The 25,081-nt window shown below is 41.9% G+C and overlaps 1 protein-coding gene across 1 annotated transcript; it reads right to left on the bottom strand.

Moving 5' to 3' along the window:
• Window positions 1-22,972: 22,972 nt before the first annotated feature.
• On the bottom strand, window positions 22,973-24,103 carry LOC109733456 (uncharacterized). The gene has a single exon (XM_020292681.4). It carries the CDS (start codon window positions 24,022-24,024, stop codon window positions 23,512-23,514), a length of 513 nt encoding a protein of 170 aa, XP_020148270.1. The 5' UTR covers window positions 24,025-24,103; the 3' UTR covers window positions 22,973-23,511.
• Window positions 24,104-25,081: the final 978 nt, after the last annotated feature.

The raw sequence follows: 25,081 nt of genomic DNA on the forward strand, positions 1-25,081 counted from the left end.
CGCCTGGGGGGTAGGTGCGCCCCCTGCCTCGTGCTCTCCTCGTTGATTACTTTGCGTAGACTCCAAGTCCTCTGGATCATGTTCGTTCCGAAAATCACGTTCCCGAAGGTTTCATTCCGTTTGGACTCCGTTTGATATTCTTTTTCTACGGAACACTGAAATAGGCAAAAAACAGCAATTCGGGCTGGGCCTCCAGTTAAAAGGTTAGTCCCAAAAATAATATAAAAGTGTATAATAAAGCCCGTTAAACATCCAAAACAGAATATAATATAGCATGGAACAATCAAAAATTATAGATACGTTGGAGATGTATCAAGCATCCCCAAGCTTAATTCCTGCTCGTCCTCGAGTAGGTAAATGATAAAAACAGAATTTTTGATATGGAATGCTACTTAGCATAATTTTCAATGTAATTCTCTTATTTGTGGCATGAATATTCAGATCCGAAAGATTCAAGACAAAAGTCTAATATTGACATAAAAATAATAATACTTCAAGCATACTAACTAAGCAATTATGTCTTCTCAAAATAACATGGCCAAAGAAAGTTATCCCTACAAAATCATATAGTCTGGCTATGCTCTATCTTCACCACACAAAGTATTTAAATCATGCACAACCCCGATGACAAGCCAAGCAATTTTTTCGTACTTTTGGTGTTCTCAAACTTTTTCAATCTTCACGCAATACATGAGCATGAGCCATGGACATAGCACTATATGTGGAATAGAATGGTGGTTGTGGAGAAGACAAAAAAGGAGAAGATAGTCTCACATCAACTAGGCGTATCAACGGGCTATGGAGATGCCCATCAATAGATATCAATGTGAGTGAGTAGGGATTGCCATGCAACGGATGCACTAGAGCTATAAGTATATGAAAGCTCAATAAAAGAAACTAAGTGGGTGTGCATCCAACTTGCTTGCTCACGAATACCTAGGGCATTTTGAGGAAGCCCATCATTGGAATATACAAGCCAAGTTCTATAATGAAAAATTCCCACTAGTATATGGAAGTGATATCATAGGAGACTCTCTATCATGAAGATCATGGTGCTACTTTGAAGCACAGGTGTGGTAAAAGGATAGTAACATTGTCCCTTCTCTCTTTTTCTCTCATTTTTTTTGGCCTTTTCTCTTTTTTATGGCCTCTTTTTTTCTTTTTCTTTTTATTTTTCGTCCGGAGTCTCATCCCGACTTGTGGGGGAATCATAGTCTCCATCATCCTTTCCTCACTTGGGACAATGCTCTAATAATGATGATCATCACACTTTTGTTTACTTACAACTCAAGAATTACAACTCAATACTTAGAACAAAATATGACTCTATGTGAATGCTTCTGGTGGTGTACCGGGATATGCAATGAATCAGGAGTGACATGCATGAAAGAATTATGAACGGTGGCTTTGCCACAAATACGATGTCAACTACATGATCATGCGAAGCAATATGACAATGATGGAGTGTGTCATAGTAAACGGAACGGTGGTAAGTTGCATGGCAATATATCTCGGAATGGCTATGGAAATGCCATGATAGGTACGTATGGTGGCTGTTTTGAGGAAAGTATATGGTGGGTGTATGATACCGGCGAAAAGTGCGCGGTATTGGAGAGGCTAGCAATGGTGGAAGGAAGAGAGTGCGTATAGTCCATGGACTCAACATTAGTCATAAAGAGCTCATATACTTATTGCAAAAATCTACAAGTTATCAAAGCAAAGTATTACGCGCATGCTCCTAGGGGGATAGATTGGTAGGAAAAGACCATCGCCCGTCGCCGACCGCCACTCATAAGGAAGACAATCAATAAATAAAGCATGCTCCGACTTCATCACATAACGGTTCACCATACGTGCATGCTACGGGAATCACAAACTTTAACACAAGTATTCCTCAAATCCACAACTACTCAACTAACATGACTCTAATATCACCATCTTCATATCTCAAAACAATTATCAAGCATCAAACTTCTCATAGTATTCAACACACTCATAAGAATTTTTTTACTAATCTTGGATGCCTATCACTTTAGGACTAATTTCTCAATTTAAGCAAATTACCATGTTGTTTTGTAGGACTCTCAAAATAATATAAGTGAAGCATGAGAGAACAATAGTTTCTATAAAAGAAATCCACCACCGTGCTCTAAAAGATATAAGTGAAGCACTAGAGCAAAAACTATATTGCTCAAAAGATATAAGTGAAGCACATAGACTATTCTAATAAATTCCGAATCATGGGTGTCTCTCTCAAAAGGTGTGTACAGAAAGGATGATTGTGGTAAACTAAAAAGCAAAGACTCAAATCATACAAGACGCTCCAAGCAAAACACATATCATGTGGTGAATAAAAATATAGCTCCAAGTAAAGTTACCGATGGACGAAGACGAAAGAGGGGATGCCTTCCGGGGCATCCCCAAGCTTTGGCTTTTTGGTGTCCTTAGATTATATTGGGGTGCCATGGGCATCCCCAATCTTAGGCTCTTGCCACTCCTTGTTCCATAATCCATCAAATCTTTTACCCAAAACTTGAAAACTTCAAAACACAAAACTTAACAGAAAATCTCGTGAGCTCCGTTAGCGAAAGAAAGCAAAACACCACTTCAAGGTACTGTAATGAACTCATTATTTATTTATATGGGTGTTAAACCTACTTTATTCCAACTTCTATATGGTTTATAAACTATTTTATTAGCCATAGATTCATCAAAATAAGCAAACAACACACGAAAACAGAATCTGTCAAAAACAGAACAGTCTGTAGTAATCTGTAACTAACGCAAACTTCTGGAACTCAGAAAAATCTACCAAAATAGGAAGTCCTAGAAAATTTGTTTAGTGATCGGCTGCAATTGGAATCAGTGTTTTATCACGTTCTGGTGATTTTTAAAAATTGTTTTCGTGAACAGAAAGTTTCTGGAATTTTCAGCAAGATCAAATAACTATCATCCAAAAAGATCCTATAGGTTTAACTTGGCACAAACACTAATTAAAACATAAAAACAAATCTAACCAGAGGATAGATCAAATATTTATTCCTAAACAGAATCAAAAAGCAAAAAAACTAAAATAAAATTGGGTTGCCTCCCAACAAGCGATATCGTTTAACGCCCCTAGCTAGGCATAAAAGCAAGGATAGATCTAAGTATTGCCATCTTTGGTAGGCAATCCATAAGTGGCTCTCATAATAGATTCATAAGGTAATTTTATTTTATTTCTATGGAAGTGTCCCATGCCTTTCCTTAACGGAAACTGGAATCTAATATTCCCTTCCTTCATATCAATAATTGCACCAATCGTTCTAAGGAAAGGTCTACCAAGAATAATAGGACATGAAGGATTGCAATCTATATCAAGAACAATGAAATCTACGGGCACATAGTTCCTATTTGCAACATAAGAACATCATTAATTCTTCCCATAGGTTTCTTAATAGTGGAATCCGCAAGGTGCAAGTTTAAAGAACAATCATCAAAATCACGGAAACCTAGCAAATCGCATAAAGTTTTTGGAATCGTGGAAACACTAGCACCCAAATCACACAAAGCATAGCATTCATGATCTTTAATTTTAATTTTAATAGTAGGTTCCCACTTATCATAAAGTTTTCTAGGGATAGAAACTTCCAACTCAAGTTTTTCTTCATAAGATTGCATCAAAGCATCGACGATATGTTTAGTAAAAGCTTTATTTTGACTATAAGCATGAGGAGAATTTAGCACGGATTGCAACAAGGAAATACAATCTATCAAAGAGCAATTATCATAATTAAATTCCTTAAAATCCAAAATAGTGGGTTCATTAATATCTAGAGTTTTGATCTCTTCAATCTCACTTTTACCAATTTTTACATCAAGATCTAGAGACTCCGAATTTTTGGAACGCCTTCTAGGTAAAGGTGGCTCATATTCAGTCCCATCATTATCACGATTCATATTGAAAAACAAAGATTTAATAGGAGACACATCAATAACTTTTAGATCTTCATCTTTATTTTCATATAAACTAGAAGAACACACTTTCACAAAGCAATCTTTCTTAGCACGCATCCTAGCGGTTCTTTCTTTGCACTCATCAATGGAAATTATCATGGCTTTGAGAGACTCATTGCTATCATGCTTAGGTGGAATAGATCTAAGTTTCAAAGAATCAACATCAAGAGAAATTCTATCAACGTTCCTAGCCAATTCATCAACCTTGAGCAATTTTTCTTCAAGCAAAGCATTGAAATTCTTTTGTGAATTCATAAACTCCTTAACACTAGTCTCAAATGCAGAGGGCACCTTATTAAAATTTCCATAAGAGTTGTTGTAGGAATTACCATAATTATTAGAGGAATTACTAGGGTACGACCTAGGATTAAAGTTACCTCTATACGCGTTGTTACCAAAATTATTCCTACCAACAAAATTCACATCCATAGATTCGTTATTATTCTCAATCAAAGTAGACAAAGGCATATAATTAGGATCAGAAGAAACACTTTTAGTAGCAAATAATTTCATAAGTTCATCCATCTTTCCACTCAAAACATTAATTTCTTCTATCGCATGCACTTTTTTATTAGTAGATCTTTTGGTGTGCCATTGAGAATAATTAACCATAATATTATCTAGGAGTTTAGTAGCTTCTCCTAAAGTGATTTCCATAAAAGTGCCTCCCGCGGCCGAATCTAAAAGATTTCTAGAAGCGAAATTCAATCCAGCATAAATTTTTTGTATAATCATCCAAAGATTCAAACCATGTGTAGGGCAATTACGTATCATTAATTTCATCCTCTCCCAAGCTTGTGCAACATGTTCATGATCAAGTTGCTTAAAATTCATAATATCGTTTCTAAGAGAGATGATTTTAGCAGGAGGAAAATACTTAGAGATAAAAGCATCTTTGCACTTATTCCATGAATCAATACTATTTTTAGGCAAAGACGAAAACCAAACTTTACCACGATCTCTAAGTGAAAAAAGGAAATAGCTTCAATTTAACAATATCATTGTCCACATCTTTCTTCTTTTGCATATCACACAAATCAACGAAGCTATTTAGATGGGTAGCGGCATCTTCACTAGGAAGGCCGGCGAATTGATCTTTCATGACAAGAGTCAACAAAGCAGCATTAATTTCACAAGATTCAGCATCGGTGAGAGGAGCAATCGGAGTGCTAAGAAAATCATTGTTATTGGTATTGGTGAAGTCACACAATTTAGTATTGTCTTGAGCCATCGTGACAAGCAAGCAATCCAACACACGAGCAAAAAAGAAGCAAGCGAGAAAGAGGCGAACGGAAAAGAGAGGGCGAATAAAACGGCAAGGGTGAAGTGGGGGAGAGGAAAACGAGAGGCAAATGGCAAATAAGGTAATGCGAGGGATAAGTGTTTGTGATGGGTACTTGGTATGTCTTGACTTGACTTGACTTGGTGCGAATCTCCCCGGCAACGGCGCCAGAAATCCTTCTTGCTACCTCTTGACCACTGTGTTGGTTTTCCCTTGAAGAGGAAAGGGTGATGCAGTAAAGTAGCGTAAGTATTTCCCTCAATTTTTGAGAACCAAGGTATCAATCCAGTAGGAGATCACGCACGAGTCCCTCACACCTACACAAACAAATAAGAACCTCGCAACCAACGCGATAAAGGGGTTGCCAATCCCTCAACGGTCACTTACGAGAGTGAGATCTGATAGATATGATAAGATAATATTTTTGGTATTTTTATGATGAAGAGCAATAAAGATGCAAAGTAAAATAAAAGGCAATAGAAATAACTAAGTATTGGAAGATTAATATGATGGAAAATAGACCCGGGGGCCATAGGTTTCACTAGTGGCTTCTCTCGAGATAGCATAAATATTACGGTGGGTAAACGAATTACTATCGAGCAATTGATAGAACTGAGCATAGTTATGAGAATATCTAGGTATGATCATGTATATAGGCATCACGTCCGCGACAAGTAGACCGAAACGATTCTGCATCTACTACTATTACTCCACACATCGACCGCTATCCATCATGCATCTAGAGTATTAAGTTCATAAGAACAGAGTAATGCTTTAAGTAAGATGACATGATGTAGAGGGATAAACTCATGCAATATGATATAAACCCCATCTTTTTATCCTCAATGGCAACAATACAATACGTGTCGTTTCCCTTTCTGTCACTGGGATAAAGCACCGCAAGATTGAACCCAAAGCTAAGCACTTCTCCCATTGCAAGAATGATCAATCTAGTAGGCCAAACCAAACTGATAATTCGAAGAGACTTGCAAAGATAACCAATCATACATAAAAGAATTCAGAGGAGATTCAAATATTGTTCATAGATAATCTTGATCATAAACCCACAATTCATCGGATCTCCACAAACACACCGCAAAAGAAGATTACATTGAATAGATCTCCAAGAAGATCGAGGAGAACTTTGTATTGAGATCCAAAGAGAGAGAAGAAGCCATCTAGCAAATAACTATGGACCCGAAGGTCTGAGGTAAACTACTCACACATCATCGGAGAGGCTATGGTGTTGATGTAGAAACCCTCCGTGATCAATGCCCCCTCCAGCAGAGCGCCGGAAAAGGCCCCAAGATGGGATCTCACGGATACAGAAGGTTGCGGCGGTGGAAATAGGTTTTTGGCTCTGTATCTGATAGTTTGGGGGTACGTAGGTATATATAGGAGGAAGAAGTACGTCGGTGGAGCAACGTGGGCCCCACGAGGGTGGAGGGCGCGCCTGGGGGGTAGGTGCGCCCCCTGCCTCCTGCTCTCCTCGTTGATTACTTTGTGTAGACTCCAAGTCGTCTGGATCACGTTCGTTTCGAAAATCACGTTCCCGAAGGTTTCATTCCGTTTGGACTCCGTTTGATATTCTTTTTCTGTGAAACACTGAAATAGGCAAAAAAATAGCAATTCAGGCTGGGCCTCTTGTTAATAGGTTAGTCCCAAAAATAATATAAAAGTGTATAATAAAGCCCGTTAAACATCCAAAACAGAATATAATATAGCATGGAACAATAAAAATTATAGATACATTGGAGACGTATCAATGATTTGGAGTTAGCAGCTGTAGTTCATGCGCTCAAGACCTGGAGACATTTTCTTATTGGAAAATGTTGTGATGTGTACACAGATCACAAGAGTTTGAAGTACATTTTCACACAGAAGGAGCTAAATCTCAGGCAAAGGAGATGGTTGGAGCTTATAAAGGATTATGATATGAAGTTGCGTTATCACCCAGGAAAGGCCAATGTCATAGCATACGCTTTGAGCCGGAAGAGTTATGCCAATACCCTCGTGAGCGGAGGATTACCCAAGGAGTTAGTCGAAGATCTCAGGGAGCTTCGTTTGGAGATAGTCCCTAGAGGTTTTGTTGCAGCAATGGAGGTTCAGTCGACATTATTGGGAAAGATTCGAGAAGCTCAGAAGGATGATAAGGAAATTGCTAAGATAAAGGAGAAGATGAGCAAAGGAAAAGCCAAGGGTTTTCGTGAGGATGAGCACGGCACCTTATGGTTTGAGGACCGTGTTTATGTACCCAATAATGCAGAGATCAGGAAGTTAATACTTCAGGAAGCTCATGACTCGCCATACTCGATACACCCCGAAAACACCAAGATGTATTTGGATTTGAAGGAGCGTTTCTGGTGGACAGGAATGAAGAAGGACATTGCCGAGTATGTAGCCGTATGTGATGTATGTCAGAGAGTGAAGGCAGAACATCAGAAGCCAGCAGGATTACTGCAGCCTATGCCGATATCCGAATGGAAGTGGGATAAGCTTGGCATGGATTTCATCACCGGGTTACCCCGGACCCGCTCGGGATATGATTCCATCTGGGTAGTAGTGGATCGTTTGACCAAAGTAGCTCACTTTATCCCAGTGAAAACCACCTATACAAGTGCAAAGTTGGCCAAGATATATATGACCAGGATCGTATGTCTGCATGGAGTTCCGAGGACCATCGTATCAGATAGAGGGACACAGTTCACTTCAAAGTTTTGGCATCAGTTGCACCAGACTTTGGGGACCAGGCTAGAGTTTAGTACAACCATTCATCCACAGACAGACGGGCAGACCAAGAGAGTCAATCAGATTCTGGAGGACATGTTGAGAGCTTGTGCGCTAGATTATGGATCTAGCTGGGATGATAATTTGCCTTACGCAGAGTTCTCATACAACAACAGCTACCAGGCCAGTTTGAAGATGGCACTTTTCGAAGCTTTGTATGGAAGGAGGTGCAGGACACCGTTGATGTGGGATGAAGTTGGAGACCGCCAGTTATTTGGACCTGATTTGATTAAAGAGTCCGAAGAGAAGGTTAAGTTGATTCGAGATAGACTGAAGGTAGCTCAGTCCAGGCAGAAGAGTTATGCAGATTCCAAACGCAAGGAGGTACTCTATGAAATCGGAGACAGAGCATATCTACGTGTGTCACTGGAGTCAAAGGAAAGTTAGCCCCGAGATTTGTAGGACCATACCGAGTTTTGGAACGTATGGGAGAAGTGGCCTACAAGTTGGAGTTACCCGAAGGACTATCAGGAGTTCATGACGTGTTTCACGTTTCTCAGTTGAAGAAGTGCCATGCTGAGGTGGCCAATATTCCTCTGAGAGATACAGTGCCCCTGGAAGCAATACAGTTGGATAGCGATTTGACTTATGAGGAGAAACCAGTCAAGATTCTCGAGTTTGCTAGCCGAGTCACACGCAGCAAGGTTATCAAGTTTTGCAAAGTTTACTGGAGCCACCATACCGAGGATGAAGCCACCTGGGAACGAGAGGAAGACCTACGGAAAGACCACCCACACCTATTTTCTAGCCAACCCGAATCTCGAGGGAGAGATTCATCTCAAGGGGGGTAGGTTTGTAACATCCCAAATTTTCAATTTGGAATGTTATACATAGGTCATCATATGCATATCATATTTTATTTGCATTTTGGTTTTGATCCTAGAAATTCTAAGCAACTCAAGGACCCACGGAGAGAGTTGGGGATTTCATTTATTTTCATATTTGAATTTTTCTCAAATTTGAAAAGAGGATCATTTTGGTTTTAATTATTTTTCTCTCCAAAATATTTCCAATATTAAAAATATCAGAGAGGAGATAAAATGACTTCTCAAAAATAAAAAGAAATATTGGAGGAAAAATATTAAAATCAAATAAATAGTTTTATTTGGTTTTATTGCTATTTTATTTGAATTAGAAAAATATGCATTTTCCAAAATTGCATTTTTAGGCCAGAAAAATGTTCACTTTGTTCTAAATATTTTATTTAGACGGTGAAAATTGTTTTTTGCATTTTTAGAACTTTTTCTATATTTATTTAGGATTTTTACTTTTGGTGGAATTTATTAAAAAAAGGTTTCCCGGACCGCACTGGGCCGAACCGCTGCACCACCGCCTCCGCCGCTGTGCCCGCGTCGGACACCGGCCGGAGTCCGGCTCCGAGCCGCGCCGCATGCCCCCTGCGCCGAGCCACCGCGCGCCCCTCCTCCCCTTAAATACCGCCGCCCCGCGGCCCTCTCCTCCTCGTCCCAAGCCGCCGCCGCCGCCGCATCTGCCGCCGCCGCCGCGTAGCCGCCGCCCCGCGCCGCGCCGGAGCCGCCGCCGCCGATGACTTCGTCGCCGCCGTTTTTTTTCGGTTTTAGGTATAAACTGTTCGGTTTTTCTTAAACACTAGATCGGGTTTTTAGATCGGTTCGGTTTTCTCGGTTTAGATTATTTTACGAACGTTCGTTCGTTAGTTCGTTTTAACGAACGAATTCGTTTGTTTGCCTCTGTTAGCGGACGTTCGACCGAAAGATTTTTATTTTTATTTTCGGCCAGGGACCTATCGACGATTACTTTTATCGCAGATTAGCCCCTGATCTTCAAACCCTCGCAACTTTTTAACCGTTCGTCCAAATCCAGTGAAACCAACGCCAAAATCTTCGTCTCAAACCCCTCTTTCCGGTTAAACAACTTGAACATGGTTTTGACAATTTAAAATTTGGTTTCAAGCAGAATTGATTTCGAAGTTCTTTTGATCGTAGTTTTAGTTCCGTAGCTCCGATTTGATCGATTCTTTTTGCAAATTGTAGTTCTTCAGTTGGACTTTCAGATTTGACTTTCTCATCTGAGTTTACCCGTGCATCTATGCTTGAGTGCTTATGTATGCTATTATTTGTTTGCGATAGAATTCCCGGAGTGCGAAGCGTGCTACTACGAGTCTCTAGGGTTTGCAGATCGTCAGCAAGGCAAGTAACACATTAATCATACCTCTTTATTACCCGGTTTTATGCATTAGTTTCAACCCTCAAGCAATTGCATGAGTAGGATCATATAACTATCCCTCAACATGCAATAAAGAGTCACTCCAAAGTCACTAATAGCGGAGAACAAACGAAGAGATTATTGTAGGGTACGAAACCACCTCAAAGTTATCCTTTTTGATCGATCTATTCAAGAGTCCGTAGTAAAATAACACAAAGCTATTCTTTCCGTTCGATCTATCCTAGAGTCCGTACTAGAATAACACCTTAAGATACAAATCAACCAAAACCCTAATGTCACCTAGATACTCCAATGTCACCTCAAGTATCCGCGGGTATGATTATATGATATGCATCACACAATCTCAGATTCATCTATTCAACCAGCACAAAGAACTTCAAAGAGTGCCCCAAAGTTTTTACCAGAGAGTCAAGACGAAAACGTGTGCCAACCCCTATGCATAGATTCCCAAGGTCACGGAACCCGCAAGTTGATCACCAAAACATACATCAAGTGAATCAATAGAATACCCCATTGTCACCATGGGTATCCCACGCAAGACATACATCAAGTGTTCTCAAATCCTTAAAGACTCAATCTGATAAGATAACTTCGAAGGGAAAACTCAATCCATTACAAGAGAGTAGAGGGGGAGAAACATCATAAGATCCAACTATAATAGCAAAGCTCGCAATACATCAAGATCGTGCCGAATCAAGAACACGAGAGAGAGAGAGAGAGAGAGAGAGAGATCAAACACATAGCTACTGGTACATACCCTCAGCCCCGAGGGTGAACTACTCCCTCCTCGTCATGGAGAGCGCCGGGATGATGAAGATGGCCACCGGTGAGGGATCCCCCCGCCGGCAGGGTGCCGGAACAGGGTCCCGATTGGTTTTTGGTGGCTACAGAGGCTTGCGGCGGCGGAACTCCCGATCTAGGTTATGTTCTGGAGGTTTCTATATTTATAGGAATTTTTGGCGTCGGTCTCACGTCAGGGGGGTCTCCGAGTCGTCCACGAGATAGGGGCCCGCGCCCAGGGGGTAGGGCCCGCCCTCCACCCTCGTGGACGGCTCAGGACTCTTCTGACCCAACTCTTTTACTCCGGGGGATTCTTTTGGTCCATAAAAAATCCACAAAAATTGGCAGGTCAATTGGACTCCGTTTGGTATTCCTTTTCTGTAAAACTCAAAAACAAGGAAAAACAAAAACTGGCACTGGGCTCTAGGTTAATAGGTTAGTCCCAAAAATCATATAAAATAGCGTATAAATGCATATAAAACATCCTAGATGGATAATATAATAGCATGGAACAATCAAGAATTATAGATACGTTGGAGACGTATCAAGCATCTCCAAGCTTAATTCCTGCTCGTCCTCGAGTAAGTAAATGACAAAAACAGAATTTTTGATGTGGAATGCTACCTAACATAATTTTCAATGTAATTTTCCTTATTGTGGCAAGAATATTTAGATCCAAAAGATTCTAGACAAAGTTTTAATATTGACATAAAAATAGTAATACTCAAGCATGCTAACCAAGCAATTATGTCTTATCAAAATAACATAGCCAAAGAAAGCTTATCCCTACAAAATCATATAGTTTGGCCATGCTTCATTTTCATCACACAAAATGCTCCCATCATGCACAACCCCGATGACAAGCCGAGCAATTGGTTCATACTTTTTAACGCGCTTCAGCCTTTTCAACCCTCACGTAATACATGAGCGCAAGCCATGGATATAGCACTATAGGTGGAATATCATATGATGATGGGGGTTATGTGAGAAGACAAAAAAGGAGAAAGTCTCACATTGACGCGGCTAATCAACGGGCTATGGAGATACCCATCAATTGATGTCAATGCGAGGAGTAGGGATTGCCATGCAACGGATGCACTAGAGCTATAAATATATGAAAGCTCATCAAAAGAAACTAAGTGGGTGTGCATCCAACTTGCTTGCTCATGAAGACCTGGGGCATTTTGAGGAAGCCCATCATTGGAATATACAAGCCAAGTTCTATAATGAAAAATTCCCACTAGTATATGAAAGTGACAAAATAAGAAACTCTCTATCATGAAGATCATGGTGCTATTTTGAAGCACAAGTGTGGAAAAAGGATAGTAACATTGTACCTTCTCTCTTTTTCTCTCATTTTTTTCTCTTTTTTATTTTTGTTTGGGCTTCTTTGGCCTCTCTTTTTTATTTGGGCTTCTTTGGCCTTTTTTTTATTTGGGTTTCTTTGGCCTCTCTTTTTTTCGTCCGGAGTCTCATCCCGACTTGTGGGGGAATCATACTCTGCATCATCCTTTCCTCACATGGGACAATGCTCTAATAATGATGAACATCATACTTTTGTTTACTCATAACTCATATTACAACTCGATACTAGAACAAAAATATGACTATGTGAATGCCTCCGGCGGTGTACCGGGATATGCAATGAATCAAGAGCGACATGTATGAAAGAATTATGAGGGTGGCTTTGCCACAAATACGATGTCAACTACATGATCATGCAAAGCAATATGACAATGATGGAGCTGTCATAATAAACGGAACGGTGGAAAGTTGCACGGCAATATATCTCGGAATGACTTTGGAAATGCCATAATAGGTAGGTATGGTGGCTGTTTTCAGGAAGATATAAGGAGGCTTATGTGTGATAGAGCGTATCGTATCACGGGGTTTGGATGCACCGGCGAAGTTCGCACCAACTCTCGAGGTGAGAAAGGGCAATGCACGGTAGCGTAGAGGCTAGCAAATTGCGAAAAGGTAAGAGTGCGTATAATCCACGGACTCACATTAGGCATAAAGAACTCATATACTTATTGCAAAAGTTTATTAGCCCTCAAAGCAAAGTACTACAATGCATGCCCCTAGGGGAATAGATTGGTAGGAAAAGACCATCGCTCATCCCCGACCGCCACTCATAAGGAAAGCAATCAAAGAACACCCCATGCTTCAAATTTGTCACACAAAGTTTACCATACGTGCATGCTACCGGACTTGCAATCCTCAACACAAGTATATCTCAATTCCACAATTACCCAACTAGCATGACCCTAACATTACCACCTTTATATCTCAAAACAACTATCAAGTATCAAAATTATCATAGTATTCAATGCACTCTATATGAAAGTTTTTATTATACCCATCTCGGATGCCTATCATATTAGGACTAATTTCATAACCAAAGAAAATTACCATGCTGTTTAGGACTCTCAAAATAATATAAGTGAAGCATCAGAGATCAATAATAAAACCACCACCATGCTCTAAAAGATATAAGTGAAGCACTAGAGAAAACGACAAACTACTCCGAAAGATATAAGTGAAGATCAATCAGTAGTTGAATAATTATGTAACTATGTGAAGACTCTCTAACATTTAAGAATTTCATATCTTGGTTGTAACATCCCAAATTTTCAATTTGGTATGTTATACATAGATCATCATTGCATATCATATTTTGTTGCATTTAGACAAATCCTCGATAAATCCTAAGCAACTCAAGGACCCTCGGAGAGAGTTGGGGATTTTCTCGAATTTTCATATTTGATTTCCATCAAATAATAAAACGAGGATTTTGGTTTTAATTATTTTCTCTCCGGAAAAATATTTCATTTAAAAATAAACGAGAGGAGAAAATATGACTTCTCCAAAACAATTGAAATATTGGAGGAAAAGGTTAAAATCATTTATTGGAATTTATTTGGATTTTATTTGCAATTTTAATTGCATTAAAAATATTGCATGTTCTCAAAAATTATTTTTGTGTCAAAGAAATGTTCACCCTATTCTAGATTTTCTAACTTGAGGGGGATAATTTGTTTTATCTTTTTTGGACTTTTATTTATTTTTCTACGAATTTTTCCGCGGAACGTATTAAAATAAAAATTCGCCGCGCCCGACTGGGCCGAGCCCAGCCGAGCCAGGCCGCCGGCCCGCCCGCCGTCTCCTTCCCCGCGACGACGCCCGCCACCGCCCGGTGTCCATGGCGAGCACGGGAACCCCGGTGCCCCCTTCCCCAAGCCGCCGAACACCCCCCCCCTTCTATATATACCCCCTGCCTCCTCCTCTCACCCCGCCGCCCGCACCCGAACCCCATCGCCGCCCGCGCCGGAAGCCTGCGCCGCCGCCGCCTTGCGCCGTTGCCGCCGCTCGCCGACCCCGCCGCCGGAGCCGCCCCTCGCCGCCCGAGCCCCGCCGCCCTCGCCGCCCCTCGCCGGAGCACGGGAGCCCCGCCGGAGCTCTGTCTCGACGAGGTAGACCTCGCCTCGTTTTGCCGGTTTTGTTTTAAAAAAAACCGTTCGTTTAAAAAAAAACCCTAGATCGGTTTTTTCGGTTTTGTTATTTTGTGAACGTTCACCGACACGTTCGTTTTAACGAACGCGTTCATCGGATTTTCTCTGTTAATGAACGTCCATTCTTTAACCGTTCGTCCGTTTTTCTTTTTCGTCGGATTTTTCCGCGATTATCTCAGATTCGATTTCTGATCGAATCTTCATTTCTGTTTAACTTTTCGTTCGTTTATCGGAATCATGCGATTCAAGCGCCTAGAGTTTCGTCTCGATGTTCTCTTTCCGTTTAACCTACTCAAACAAGTTTTTGCTACTGTAAAATTTGACCTAGATCCAGATTAGTAAACGAAGCTTGTTTCTTTCGCCGTTTGACTTTCGTTGCTTCGTTCGAGTTGATTCTTTTTGCAAACCGGAGTTCTTAAGTTGAACTTTCTGGTTGGATCTTTCATTCGAGTTTTACCTGTGCATTAGATAAGTACTTATTGTTTGCTTGTTTGTTTGCGATAGAGTACCCGGAGTGTGCCGCTTGTTACTTCGAATCGCTAGGTTTCGCGGATCATCAGCAAGGCAAGTAACACTTTGATCATATACCTTCCATGCCCAGTTTTTATTGCATTAGATCTATTCCTCAAACATTGCATGACTAGGATCTAATTAAATTGTGGGTATTGGGAAGTAGTTGAGGTAGTACCTATTACCTGTTTTCTTATCAAACCCTTGGGAGTTACCTCTACGTTGCTATTATATTGCCATGCTATGCTCGTAGACGTGGATTGGGTTTGAGAGATATTCATGACAGATGTGAGATTGATAATAATGGTTTACCTAAGGTGGCAACTAAAACTCACATCTGGGTGGATTGAGGCACCTGGAGAATCCAGTGTTGTCTGTTTGTATAAGGACCGCCACCCAGGCTCAAAGGGATCATAAGATTATTCATGCTAGAAACTTCCGTGTGCAGCCACAAGCTATTATGGGCTCTAGCATAGTTGAGTAGGTTACATGATCTCTTGAAGAGGTGGGCTAGCAGATGTAGGGGAAAAGTGCACAAACCTCTACAGAGTGTACAAACTAATCATGGTTAGCCGTGTCCCCGGTTATGGACAACTTGAGTATCTAGTACCTGGATTATCATTTGAATCTCATCACCATGTTACTTTTAATTAATTTTGCTGGGTTATTGATGATTCTTAATTGGGATTGAGATGCTGTCAACCATCTCAATGTTTCACAACCACCATGATAGTTAAATAAAATTTATTCCTTTGAAGTAGGGAAAAATTGGCTTTTCGCAAAACTGTAACCATAGAGCTTTCCACCAGCCATATATGCATGTAGTATAGTATTTATTATTGTTCATTATTCACTATGTGTTACCTTGCCAGCATATTCTATGTGCTGACCCATTTTCGGGCTGCAACGTTTCATGTTGCAGACTTTTCAGACGACGAGTAAGGTGCCTTAGGTCGTGGTCTTATACTCAGTGATGCCGCTGGAGTTGATGGACTCACTTATCTTCCAAGTCTTCCGCTGTTATCGTTTTTAGATGGCCTTAAGCCATATTTATCATACTTAATCTCTTTGGAGATATTCGATGTAATAAGTGTGTGATTGCTACTCTGTTATAAATCCTCCATTTGTACTGTGCGTGTCAGCATTACTGATCCAGGGATGACACTGGTGCACAGCAGCACAGACCATTTGAGGTATGGTCGCTACAAAGGTGGTATCAGAGCACACGCTGACTGTAGGACACGACCACTAAGCTTAAGCCCTAGAAAGCTTCTCTCTTCTCATTTCTGACCCCTCTCCTTTTTCTACTCTTTTAGGAATGGCGGATGCAAGGAGCAAGTTCATGCAACCAGATGAAGACACGCCTTTTGGTCGACACTTGAAGGAAGTCACAAAGTATTTGAACATAGGAATACCAAGCATCACCGGAACCTACAACGCCACATTACCCGAAGAGGAGAGCTGGAAGATTCAAGTTCACATTCCAGGAAGGACGTTTGTGCCAGTTACTGAACCTATAAGATTGGTTTTCGAAGCACCAACCTGGAGTTTAGGGAAGAGCATGGCCGCACACATCGCCATGGGGCGCATTGGAGAAGTCTACCACCAGGAGCTTAAGGATACTATTTATCAGATTTGTGGACGCCGAGACGCGCAATGGGAGATGATCAGAACCAAGAAGGATGGATCAATTGCAGCTTTCATCCAGGAGCAAAACCAACATATTCATCGCCAGGAGAACCAGATGTGCACGGACAAGGAAGAACTGAAGAAGGCATTAACCAAGATCAAGGAGCTGGAAGAAGAACTCAAGGCTACACGCGAGGATTATATGGAGGAAATCATCGCACTAGTAGGGAAGAATGACGAGCTGGAGAAGAAGATTGGAGTATTCATGGGAAATCCAGTGCCAAAAGCAAAGGATGACGAATGCACTTGTCCGGATAACTACATCATCATCGACGACACCGACTCGGAACCAAGTGAAGATGACTTTGTTGATGAAGCTGGAGCAGACATCATGGAGTCTTCAACTGATCAGAATTTCTAGTAGACCCCCATATCAGTAGTAGTTTTCCCCCATTTAATAGTATAGTTCAAGCACTTTGTAACGTTAGTCAGATCGATTGTTATGCCTTGTTTGAATTGATTGAGTGATATTGATTGTTTTTGTCTCATGAGCATATGGGTAGTGTTTTCCCTCTAGACCTCATTCTATTCTTAACTCTCACCTTTTTCTAACCTATCAGATGCCTCCGAGACGCGACACCGGATTTGTTTTCCCACCAGAGATCACCCAGTTGATTCAGCAACAGAATGCCCTGATGCAAGTGTTAGTGCAGAACCAAGGCAACAACAACAACAACCCACCGCCACCACCACCTGTTGATCACTTAGCCCGTTTCTTAAGGCTAAACCTGCCGGTGTTTTCCAGTAGCACCGAGCCGATTGTTGCAGATGATTGGCTCCGCAAAGTTGGAAGGGAGTTGACCACTGCAGGATGCACAGATGCGGAAAGAGTGCGTTTTATATTGGTGTGAACTCATTCTAAATTCATATTGGTGTAATATCTACTGTATTCCAACTTCTATATGGTTCATACCCTCCGATACTACTCATAGATTCATCAAAATAAGCAAACAACACATAGAAAACAGAATCTGTCAAAAACAGAACAGTCTGTAGTAATCTGATTTGTTCGAATACTTATGGAATTCCAAAAATTCTGAAAAAACTAGGACAACCTGGATAATTTTTGTATTGATCTTCTGCAAAAAGAATTAGCATGTTATCACGTTCTGGTGAATTTTAATTTCGTGAGCATAAAGTTTCTGTCTTTTTCAGCAAGATCAAACAACTATCACCCAAGAAGATCCTATTGGTTCTACTTGACACAAGCACTAATTAAAATAATAAAACCACATCTAAACAGAGGCTAGATGAATTATTTATTACTAAACAGGAGCAAAAGGCAAAGGACAAAAATAAAATTGGGTTGCCTCCCAACAAGCGCTATTGTTTAACTCCCCTAGCTAGGCTTGATGATTTCAATGATGCTCACATAAAAGATAAGAATTGAAACATAAAGAGAGCATCATGAAGAATATGACTAGCTCATTTAAGTCTAACCCACTTCCTATGCATAGGGATTTTGTGAGCAAATAATTTATGGGAACAAGAAACAACTAGCATAGGAAAGCAAAACAAGCATAACTTCAAGATTTTCAACACATAGAGAGGAAACTTGATATTATTGCAATTCCTACAAGCATATATTCCTCCCTCATAATAATTTTCAGTAGCATCATGAATGAATTCAACCATATATCCAGCACATAAAGCATTCTTTTCATGATCTACTTGCATAGAAATTTTACTACTCTCCACATAAGCAAATTTATTCTCATCAATAGTAGTGGGAGCAAACTCAACAAAATAACTATCATGTGAAGCATAATCCAATTGAAAATTAAAATCATGATGACAAGTTTCATGGTTATCTTTATTCTTTATAGCGTACGTGTCATCACAATAATCATCATAAATGGGAGGCATGCTTTCATCATAATAAATTTGCTCATCAAAACTTGGGGGACTGAACATATAATCTTCATCAAACATAGCATCCCCAAGCTTGTGGCTTTGCATATCATTAGCATCATGGGTATTCAAAGAATTCATACTAACAACATTGCAATCATGCTCATCATCCAAGGATTTAGTTCCAAACATTTTAATACATTCTTCTTCTAACACTTTGGCACAATTATCGGAATCCTTATTTTCACGAAAGACATTAAAAAGGTGAAGCATATGAGGCAACCTTAATTCCATTTTTTGTAGTTTTCTTTTATAGACTAAACTAGTGATAAAAACAAGAAACAAAAAGATTCAATTGCAAGATCTAAAGATATACCTTCAAGCACTAACCTCCCCGGCAACAACGCCAGAAATTGCTTGATGTCTACTACACAACCTTCTTCTTGTAGACGTTGTTGGGCCTCCAAGTGCAGAGGTTTGTAGGACAGTAGCAAATTTCCCTCAAGTGGATGACCTAAGGTTTATCAATCCGTGGGAGGTGTAGGATGAAGATGGTCTCTCTCAAACAACCCTACAACCAAATAAAAAAGAGTCTCTTGTGTCCCCAACACACCCAATACAATGGTAAATTGTATAGGTGCACTAGCTCGGCGAAGAGATGGTCATACAAGTGCAATATGGATGGTAGATATAGGTTTTTGTAATCTGAAAATATAAAAACAGCAAGGTAACTAATGATAAAAGTGAGCGTAAACGGTATTGCAATGCTAGGAAACAAGGCCTAGGGTTCATACTTTCACTAGTGCAAGTTCTCTCAACAACAATAACATAACTGGATCATATAACTATTCCTCAACATGCAACAAAGAGTCACTCCAAAGTCACTAATAGCGGAGAACAAACGAAGAGATTATTGTAGGGTACGAAACCACCTCAAAGTTATCCTTTCTGATCGATCTATTCAAGAGTCCGTAGTAAAATAACACAAAGCTATTCTTTCCGTTCGATCTATCCTAGAGTTCGTACTAGAATAACACCTTAAGATACAAATCAACCAAAACCTTAATGTCACCTAGATACTCCAATGTCACCTCAAGTATCCGCGGGTATGATTATACGATATGCATCACACAATCTCAGATTCATCTATTCAACCAACACAAAGAACTTCAAAGAGTGCCCCAAAGTTTCTACCGGAGAGTCAAGACGAAAACATGTGCCAACCCCTATGCATAGATTCCCAAGGTCACGGAACCCGCAAGTTGATCACCAAAACATACATCAAGTGAGTCAATAGAATACCCCATTGTCACCACGGGTATCCCACGCAAGACATACAACAAGTGTTCTCAAATCCTTAAAGACTCAATCCGATAAGATAACTTCGAAGGGAAAACTCAATCCATTACATGAGAGTAGAGGGGGAGAAACATCATAAGATCCAACTATAATAGCAAAGCTCGCGATACATCAAGATCGTGCCGAATCAAGAGCACGAGAGAGAGAGAGAGAGAGAGAGAGAGAGAGGGATCAAACACATAGCTACTGGTACATACCCTCAGCCCCGAGGGTGAACTACTCCCTCCTCGTCATGGAGAGCGCCGGGATGATGAAGATGGCCACCGGTGAGGGATCCCCCCTCCGTCAGGGTGCCGGAACAAGGTCCCGATTGGTTTTTGGTGGCTACAGAGACTTGCGGCGGCGGAACTCCCGATCTAGGTTATTTTCTGGAGGTTTCTGTATTTATAGGAATTTTTGGCGTCGGTCTCACGTCAGGGGGGTCTCCGAGTCATCCACGAGATAGGGCCCACGCCCAGGGGGTAGGGCGCGCCCTCCGCCCTCGTGGACGGCTCGGGACTCTTCTGACCCAACTCTTTTACTCCGGGGCTTCTTTTGGTCCATAAAAAATCCACGAAAATTGGCAGGTCAATTGGACTCCGTTTGGTATTCCTTTTCTGTAAAACTCAAAAACAAGGAAAAAAATAGAAACTGGCACTGGGCTCTAGGTTAATAGGTTAGTCCCAAAAATCATATAAAATAGCATATAAATGCATATAAAACATCTTAGATGGATAATATAATAGCATGAATCAATCAAAAATTATAGATACGTTGGAGACGTATCATGTTAAACCTCCTGACTTTGCATGCCTCCTTGACGTCGGAGTGCTTGATGTATGCCTCCCCTTTCTTTGTCAAGATGTCCTTGAACCTCTCCGTCATCTTGGCCGCTGCCCCTTCTCGATTCACCTTCTCCTCCTCCCACTTCTGTCCCCGGAACCCTCTTCTAACCTTCTTGGATAGCTCTTTTGTTGGATCGGTTGGATCACTGGTTTCTTCCTCGGCGTCTGTGTCGACGGTCTTGGCAACAAAGAGATTCCACTTGGGTTGTCCATTCAACTTCAACCAACAACGTATGACGGTGAAGTTCTTCTTCTCCAACTTCAAGAACACATTGCACACACAGGAAGGCTACAAAATAAAACATTGCCAAATGATCAACACAACAATGCACATCCGGCCAAATGATCAACACAACAATGCATATCCGGCCAAATGATCAACACAACAATGCATATTCGGCCAATGTACAAGCTACAGCGATGTAGACTCGAAGAAAAGCAGTAGCGCCACGTAGACGTCCACACAGTAAGGCACGTGCTCGGCGACGGATGTCGGGGACTACCTACCGAGCTGCTTGGTGACATAGAAGTAGGACGCCTTGTACTGCTCCGGCCAGGACGACATCTGCACGGACAACGACGGCAGCGGCGCCCCGCATCGCAGGCTCCGCCCTGCACGACGGCCACCACCTGCTCGACCACCACCTCCGCCTCCGCCGACCTTCTGCTTCTTCGGCGCCGCCTTTGCCTTTGCTTTGAGGCAACGGTTTTGTTGTGTCTCTGAGTTGATCTTCCTTGCGAGCGTGATCGCCGGATACTCCACCACCGCCGTCTCCGGCTGCTTTTCGTGCGGGTCCATGCGGCGACGGTGAAAAATGGCAGGAATTGGGTGGAGAGCGGCGGGATGGGAGGAAAGAGTGTTTAGCAAGGGGGATTTTTGCTGCGAAAACAGTGCGGATATCTACAAAAGCACGGGCTCCGTCTCAGTTTTGGGTGGGCGGCAGGTGACGGAGTCCTACGTGTCTTGTGTCCGGTCTCCTGCCAAGCCCCTGGTTTGGTTCCGATTTGTGGAAAACCTTGGTCCGGACTGCTCCGTGAACCGATGGGAACGCCGTTGAATGGCTTGCGGAGTTCGGTTCGTGCGGTACGGACTGCTCCGTGAACCGATGGGGGACGCCATTGAATGGCTTGTGAAGTTCGGGACTGATGCGGACGGTTTGAGGATCCGTATTGGAGATGCCCTAATGTGTTTAGGGCTCCTTTGATTCAAAGGAATTGCATAGGATTTTTGGAGGATTTGAACCCTTAGGAATTTTTCTGTGATGCTCGTTTGATTCGTAGGATTGGCATCCTTAGAAATTTTTCCATAGGATCCATTTGTACTACATTTTGAAGGAAAATTTCCATCCACTTAAACCTCTTTATAGAATTCCTTTGTTTTTCCTGCGCTATCAAACATTATTTCAAATCCTGTAGGATACTATGAGACATGCCATCCTATTCCTGCATTTTTCATATTCCTTCATTTTGACAATCCTGCGAATCAAAGAGGCCCTTAACCGGATTGGTGAGGCCCATGATTGTCAACTTGGTAGTCCTATGAAAGTGTCCTTTCACTAAAGAAAGCCTGCTCTCGATCGAAGGAGTATATTGGTCTCATGGGCGGCCTTATTACTACTCTCTCGGCCCACACACACAAAGGAGTGCTTCCATGGAGTTGGACGCGCTGGCACTGGCACTTCCCTTGCCACTTGGCAGAGTGTTGAAGGGTGGCTTCTCGTGCTCACTCGGGGCTAGAGCCGCTTCACTGTTGTTTAACCTGAGGTACAGCTCATACCACGGGATGTCCGGACGTGACGGAGAAAAAGCTCCCCCTGTTTCATGCCTGCATCGGACAAAAAGCTTTCGTCCCCTTCCATACAACTCGACGCAATTTTGCGACTTGTTTTGACTGATTAGCAGCAAATTCTAGACAAGACCAGTGGAGACCGAGACCCTGCTTGGATTAGATGTATGTTTCGTGTGCTCCGGTATTTAGTTCACGCGGCAGCTAAATCTGAAGAAAATATGGGACAGGGATGAGCCACCCGGAAAAACCAACGGGAACCTGCCGTCCGGCTACTGATTACCGTGCGATGCAGGAAGTTTCTTGAAACCTTACTCCCTCCGTTTCAAAATAGATGACTCCACTTTATACTAACTTGTAAAGTTAGTATAAAGTGGAGTCATCTATTTTGGAGTTAGTATAAAGTGGAGTCATCTATTTTGAAACGGAGGGAGTATATATACAACTCATTGGAGGATGCATCAGAGATGAACAACGCACGTACTCCTGACAAGATTTGCTCAAAAAAATAAAACGTAATCCTGACAAGATGGACAACAAAATTGAATTTTCTGCTGAACTTTACTGGCTTCTTGTCATTACATCCGTAAAAAAAAAAAGCTTTTGCAGACTTGTTTTCTGCTTCTCCTGTTCTCTCTGCCATCGAGGGCAACCAAAACCCAACTACTCTCACTGCCTTCAAAGCAGCCCGATCTGGCCGGCAGTGAAGAGAGCGGGAAAAACACCGAGAGACTGAGAAAAACTACAAGGGAGAAGCAGCCGGCGGCGATCGCCGGCCTCTCACCTAAAACTGGACGACCCAAGGGCCATCACCGCCCACCACGTCACGCATGGCTACGCGGCGCCGTTCGGTCGTCCTTGTACGTGCACGGTACACCATGCACAACCAGACCCGTATGTACAACAGGGACCAAGCTAACACAGCAGATTTCACTCGAGAGCTTCTTCCGGGATGATCTGAAGATGCGGCCGCCACACCGTCGCGCGGACGCTCCGGCTGCGCTTGCACCTGGCCTTGCCCTCCGACAGCACCTCCGCCAGGTAGCTGTCGCCGGCGCCGCGGTCTTTCGTCACCTTATTGGCGCCGGCGCCGGCACTGCTCGGCACGCTCGTCGGCTTCAACGTGGGCGATGACCGCACCTTCTTCTGTTGTGGCTGCGACGACGGCTTCCTCTTCTTCTCCGGCACCGACGAGGTCGGCACCAGGAAGTAGAAGCAGCCCCGCTCTAGCTCCGAATCGGGGTCGACAATGAGGATCCGCCGCGCGCCGCCCTGGGAGCACGGCCGGCTCACCACGTGGCTGGGATGCGCCGCCATGACCTCGCCGGCGGTGACCGGGCGGGAGTACTCCTCGATGTGGCCGTTGAGGTGGACGATGCGGATCAAGTCGAAAGACCCGCAGGGGAGGACGCAGGCCAGGCAGCACCGCAGGCTGTTGCCCATGCTTTCTTGGCTTCTTGCCGCCCGGCTAAACGTTGCTTGATTAGCAATGGAAAAACTCTCCCTGCTGGCTGGTCTTGTGCCTTACTTTGGCTCTTGGGCATGTCTGTGTGCCACTGCCTTTATATAGGGGAGAGGTTCTAGTTGTTGCACAAGTGGAAGTGTTCTATTGTGCAGGAAAAAAATGTAGTAACAAAGTAGCAAATTTATTTCCCTAAAAACAGTACTGTATTAATTCCTCTAAAAATAGTTGCATATCAATTCCCCTAAAGATTAGTACTACTCCCTCCTTTCCAAATTAGATGACGCAGCTTTAGTACAACTTTATAGTACAAAAGTTATACTACTGTATTAGTTCTCTAAAACTAGTATTGTATTAATTCCTCTAAAAATAGTTGCATATTAATTCTCCTAAAAATTAGCACTACTCTCTGCGATCCAAATTAGTTGACGCGGCTTTCTCTAAGAATAGTACCATGTTAATTCCTCTAAAAATAGTTGCATATCAATTCCACACAAAAATGGTACTACTCCCTACGGTCCAAATTAATTGACGCGGCTTGAGTACAAGTAACATTTCTTTTCAAGAGTGCATAATTTGTGCCTCATAACAGCCTCTACTCCCTCGGTTCAAATTATGGAGTAGCGTGCTAGGTTTCGTTGGGACAAGCCTTTTCCGGACAATTGTGATGTTATGATGTAACTTTCGTGTTAACAAATCATAACCACAAATGAGTACTTTAAAATACAAATGATATCAACTTTATGTCACATTTTTTTCAAAAAGAGAACTTTATATCACATATATGGCGTTTGTATTAATATAGTAATTGTTGGTCAGATGCTTGTCCTAATGAACTCTTATACACTAGGTAATTTGGAATGGAGGGAGTAGTATAAACATAAACTCATAGATCCATTATCATAGGTGCGTGATTATTTTGAAACTCCTGCTATAGCTTAGGGGCGTATATATACCCTAGAATATTTCTACTAAGATATCAATACGGTTAATATATAGTTCCCTTTTCCAGAAATTATAAACATAAATACTTCAATG

This window comes from Aegilops tauschii, chromosome 4 (genome assembly GCF_002575655.3).
Source record: "Aegilops tauschii subsp. strangulata cultivar AL8/78 chromosome 4, Aet v6.0, whole genome shotgun sequence".
NCBI lineage: Eukaryota > Viridiplantae > Streptophyta > Magnoliopsida > Poales > Poaceae > Aegilops > Aegilops tauschii.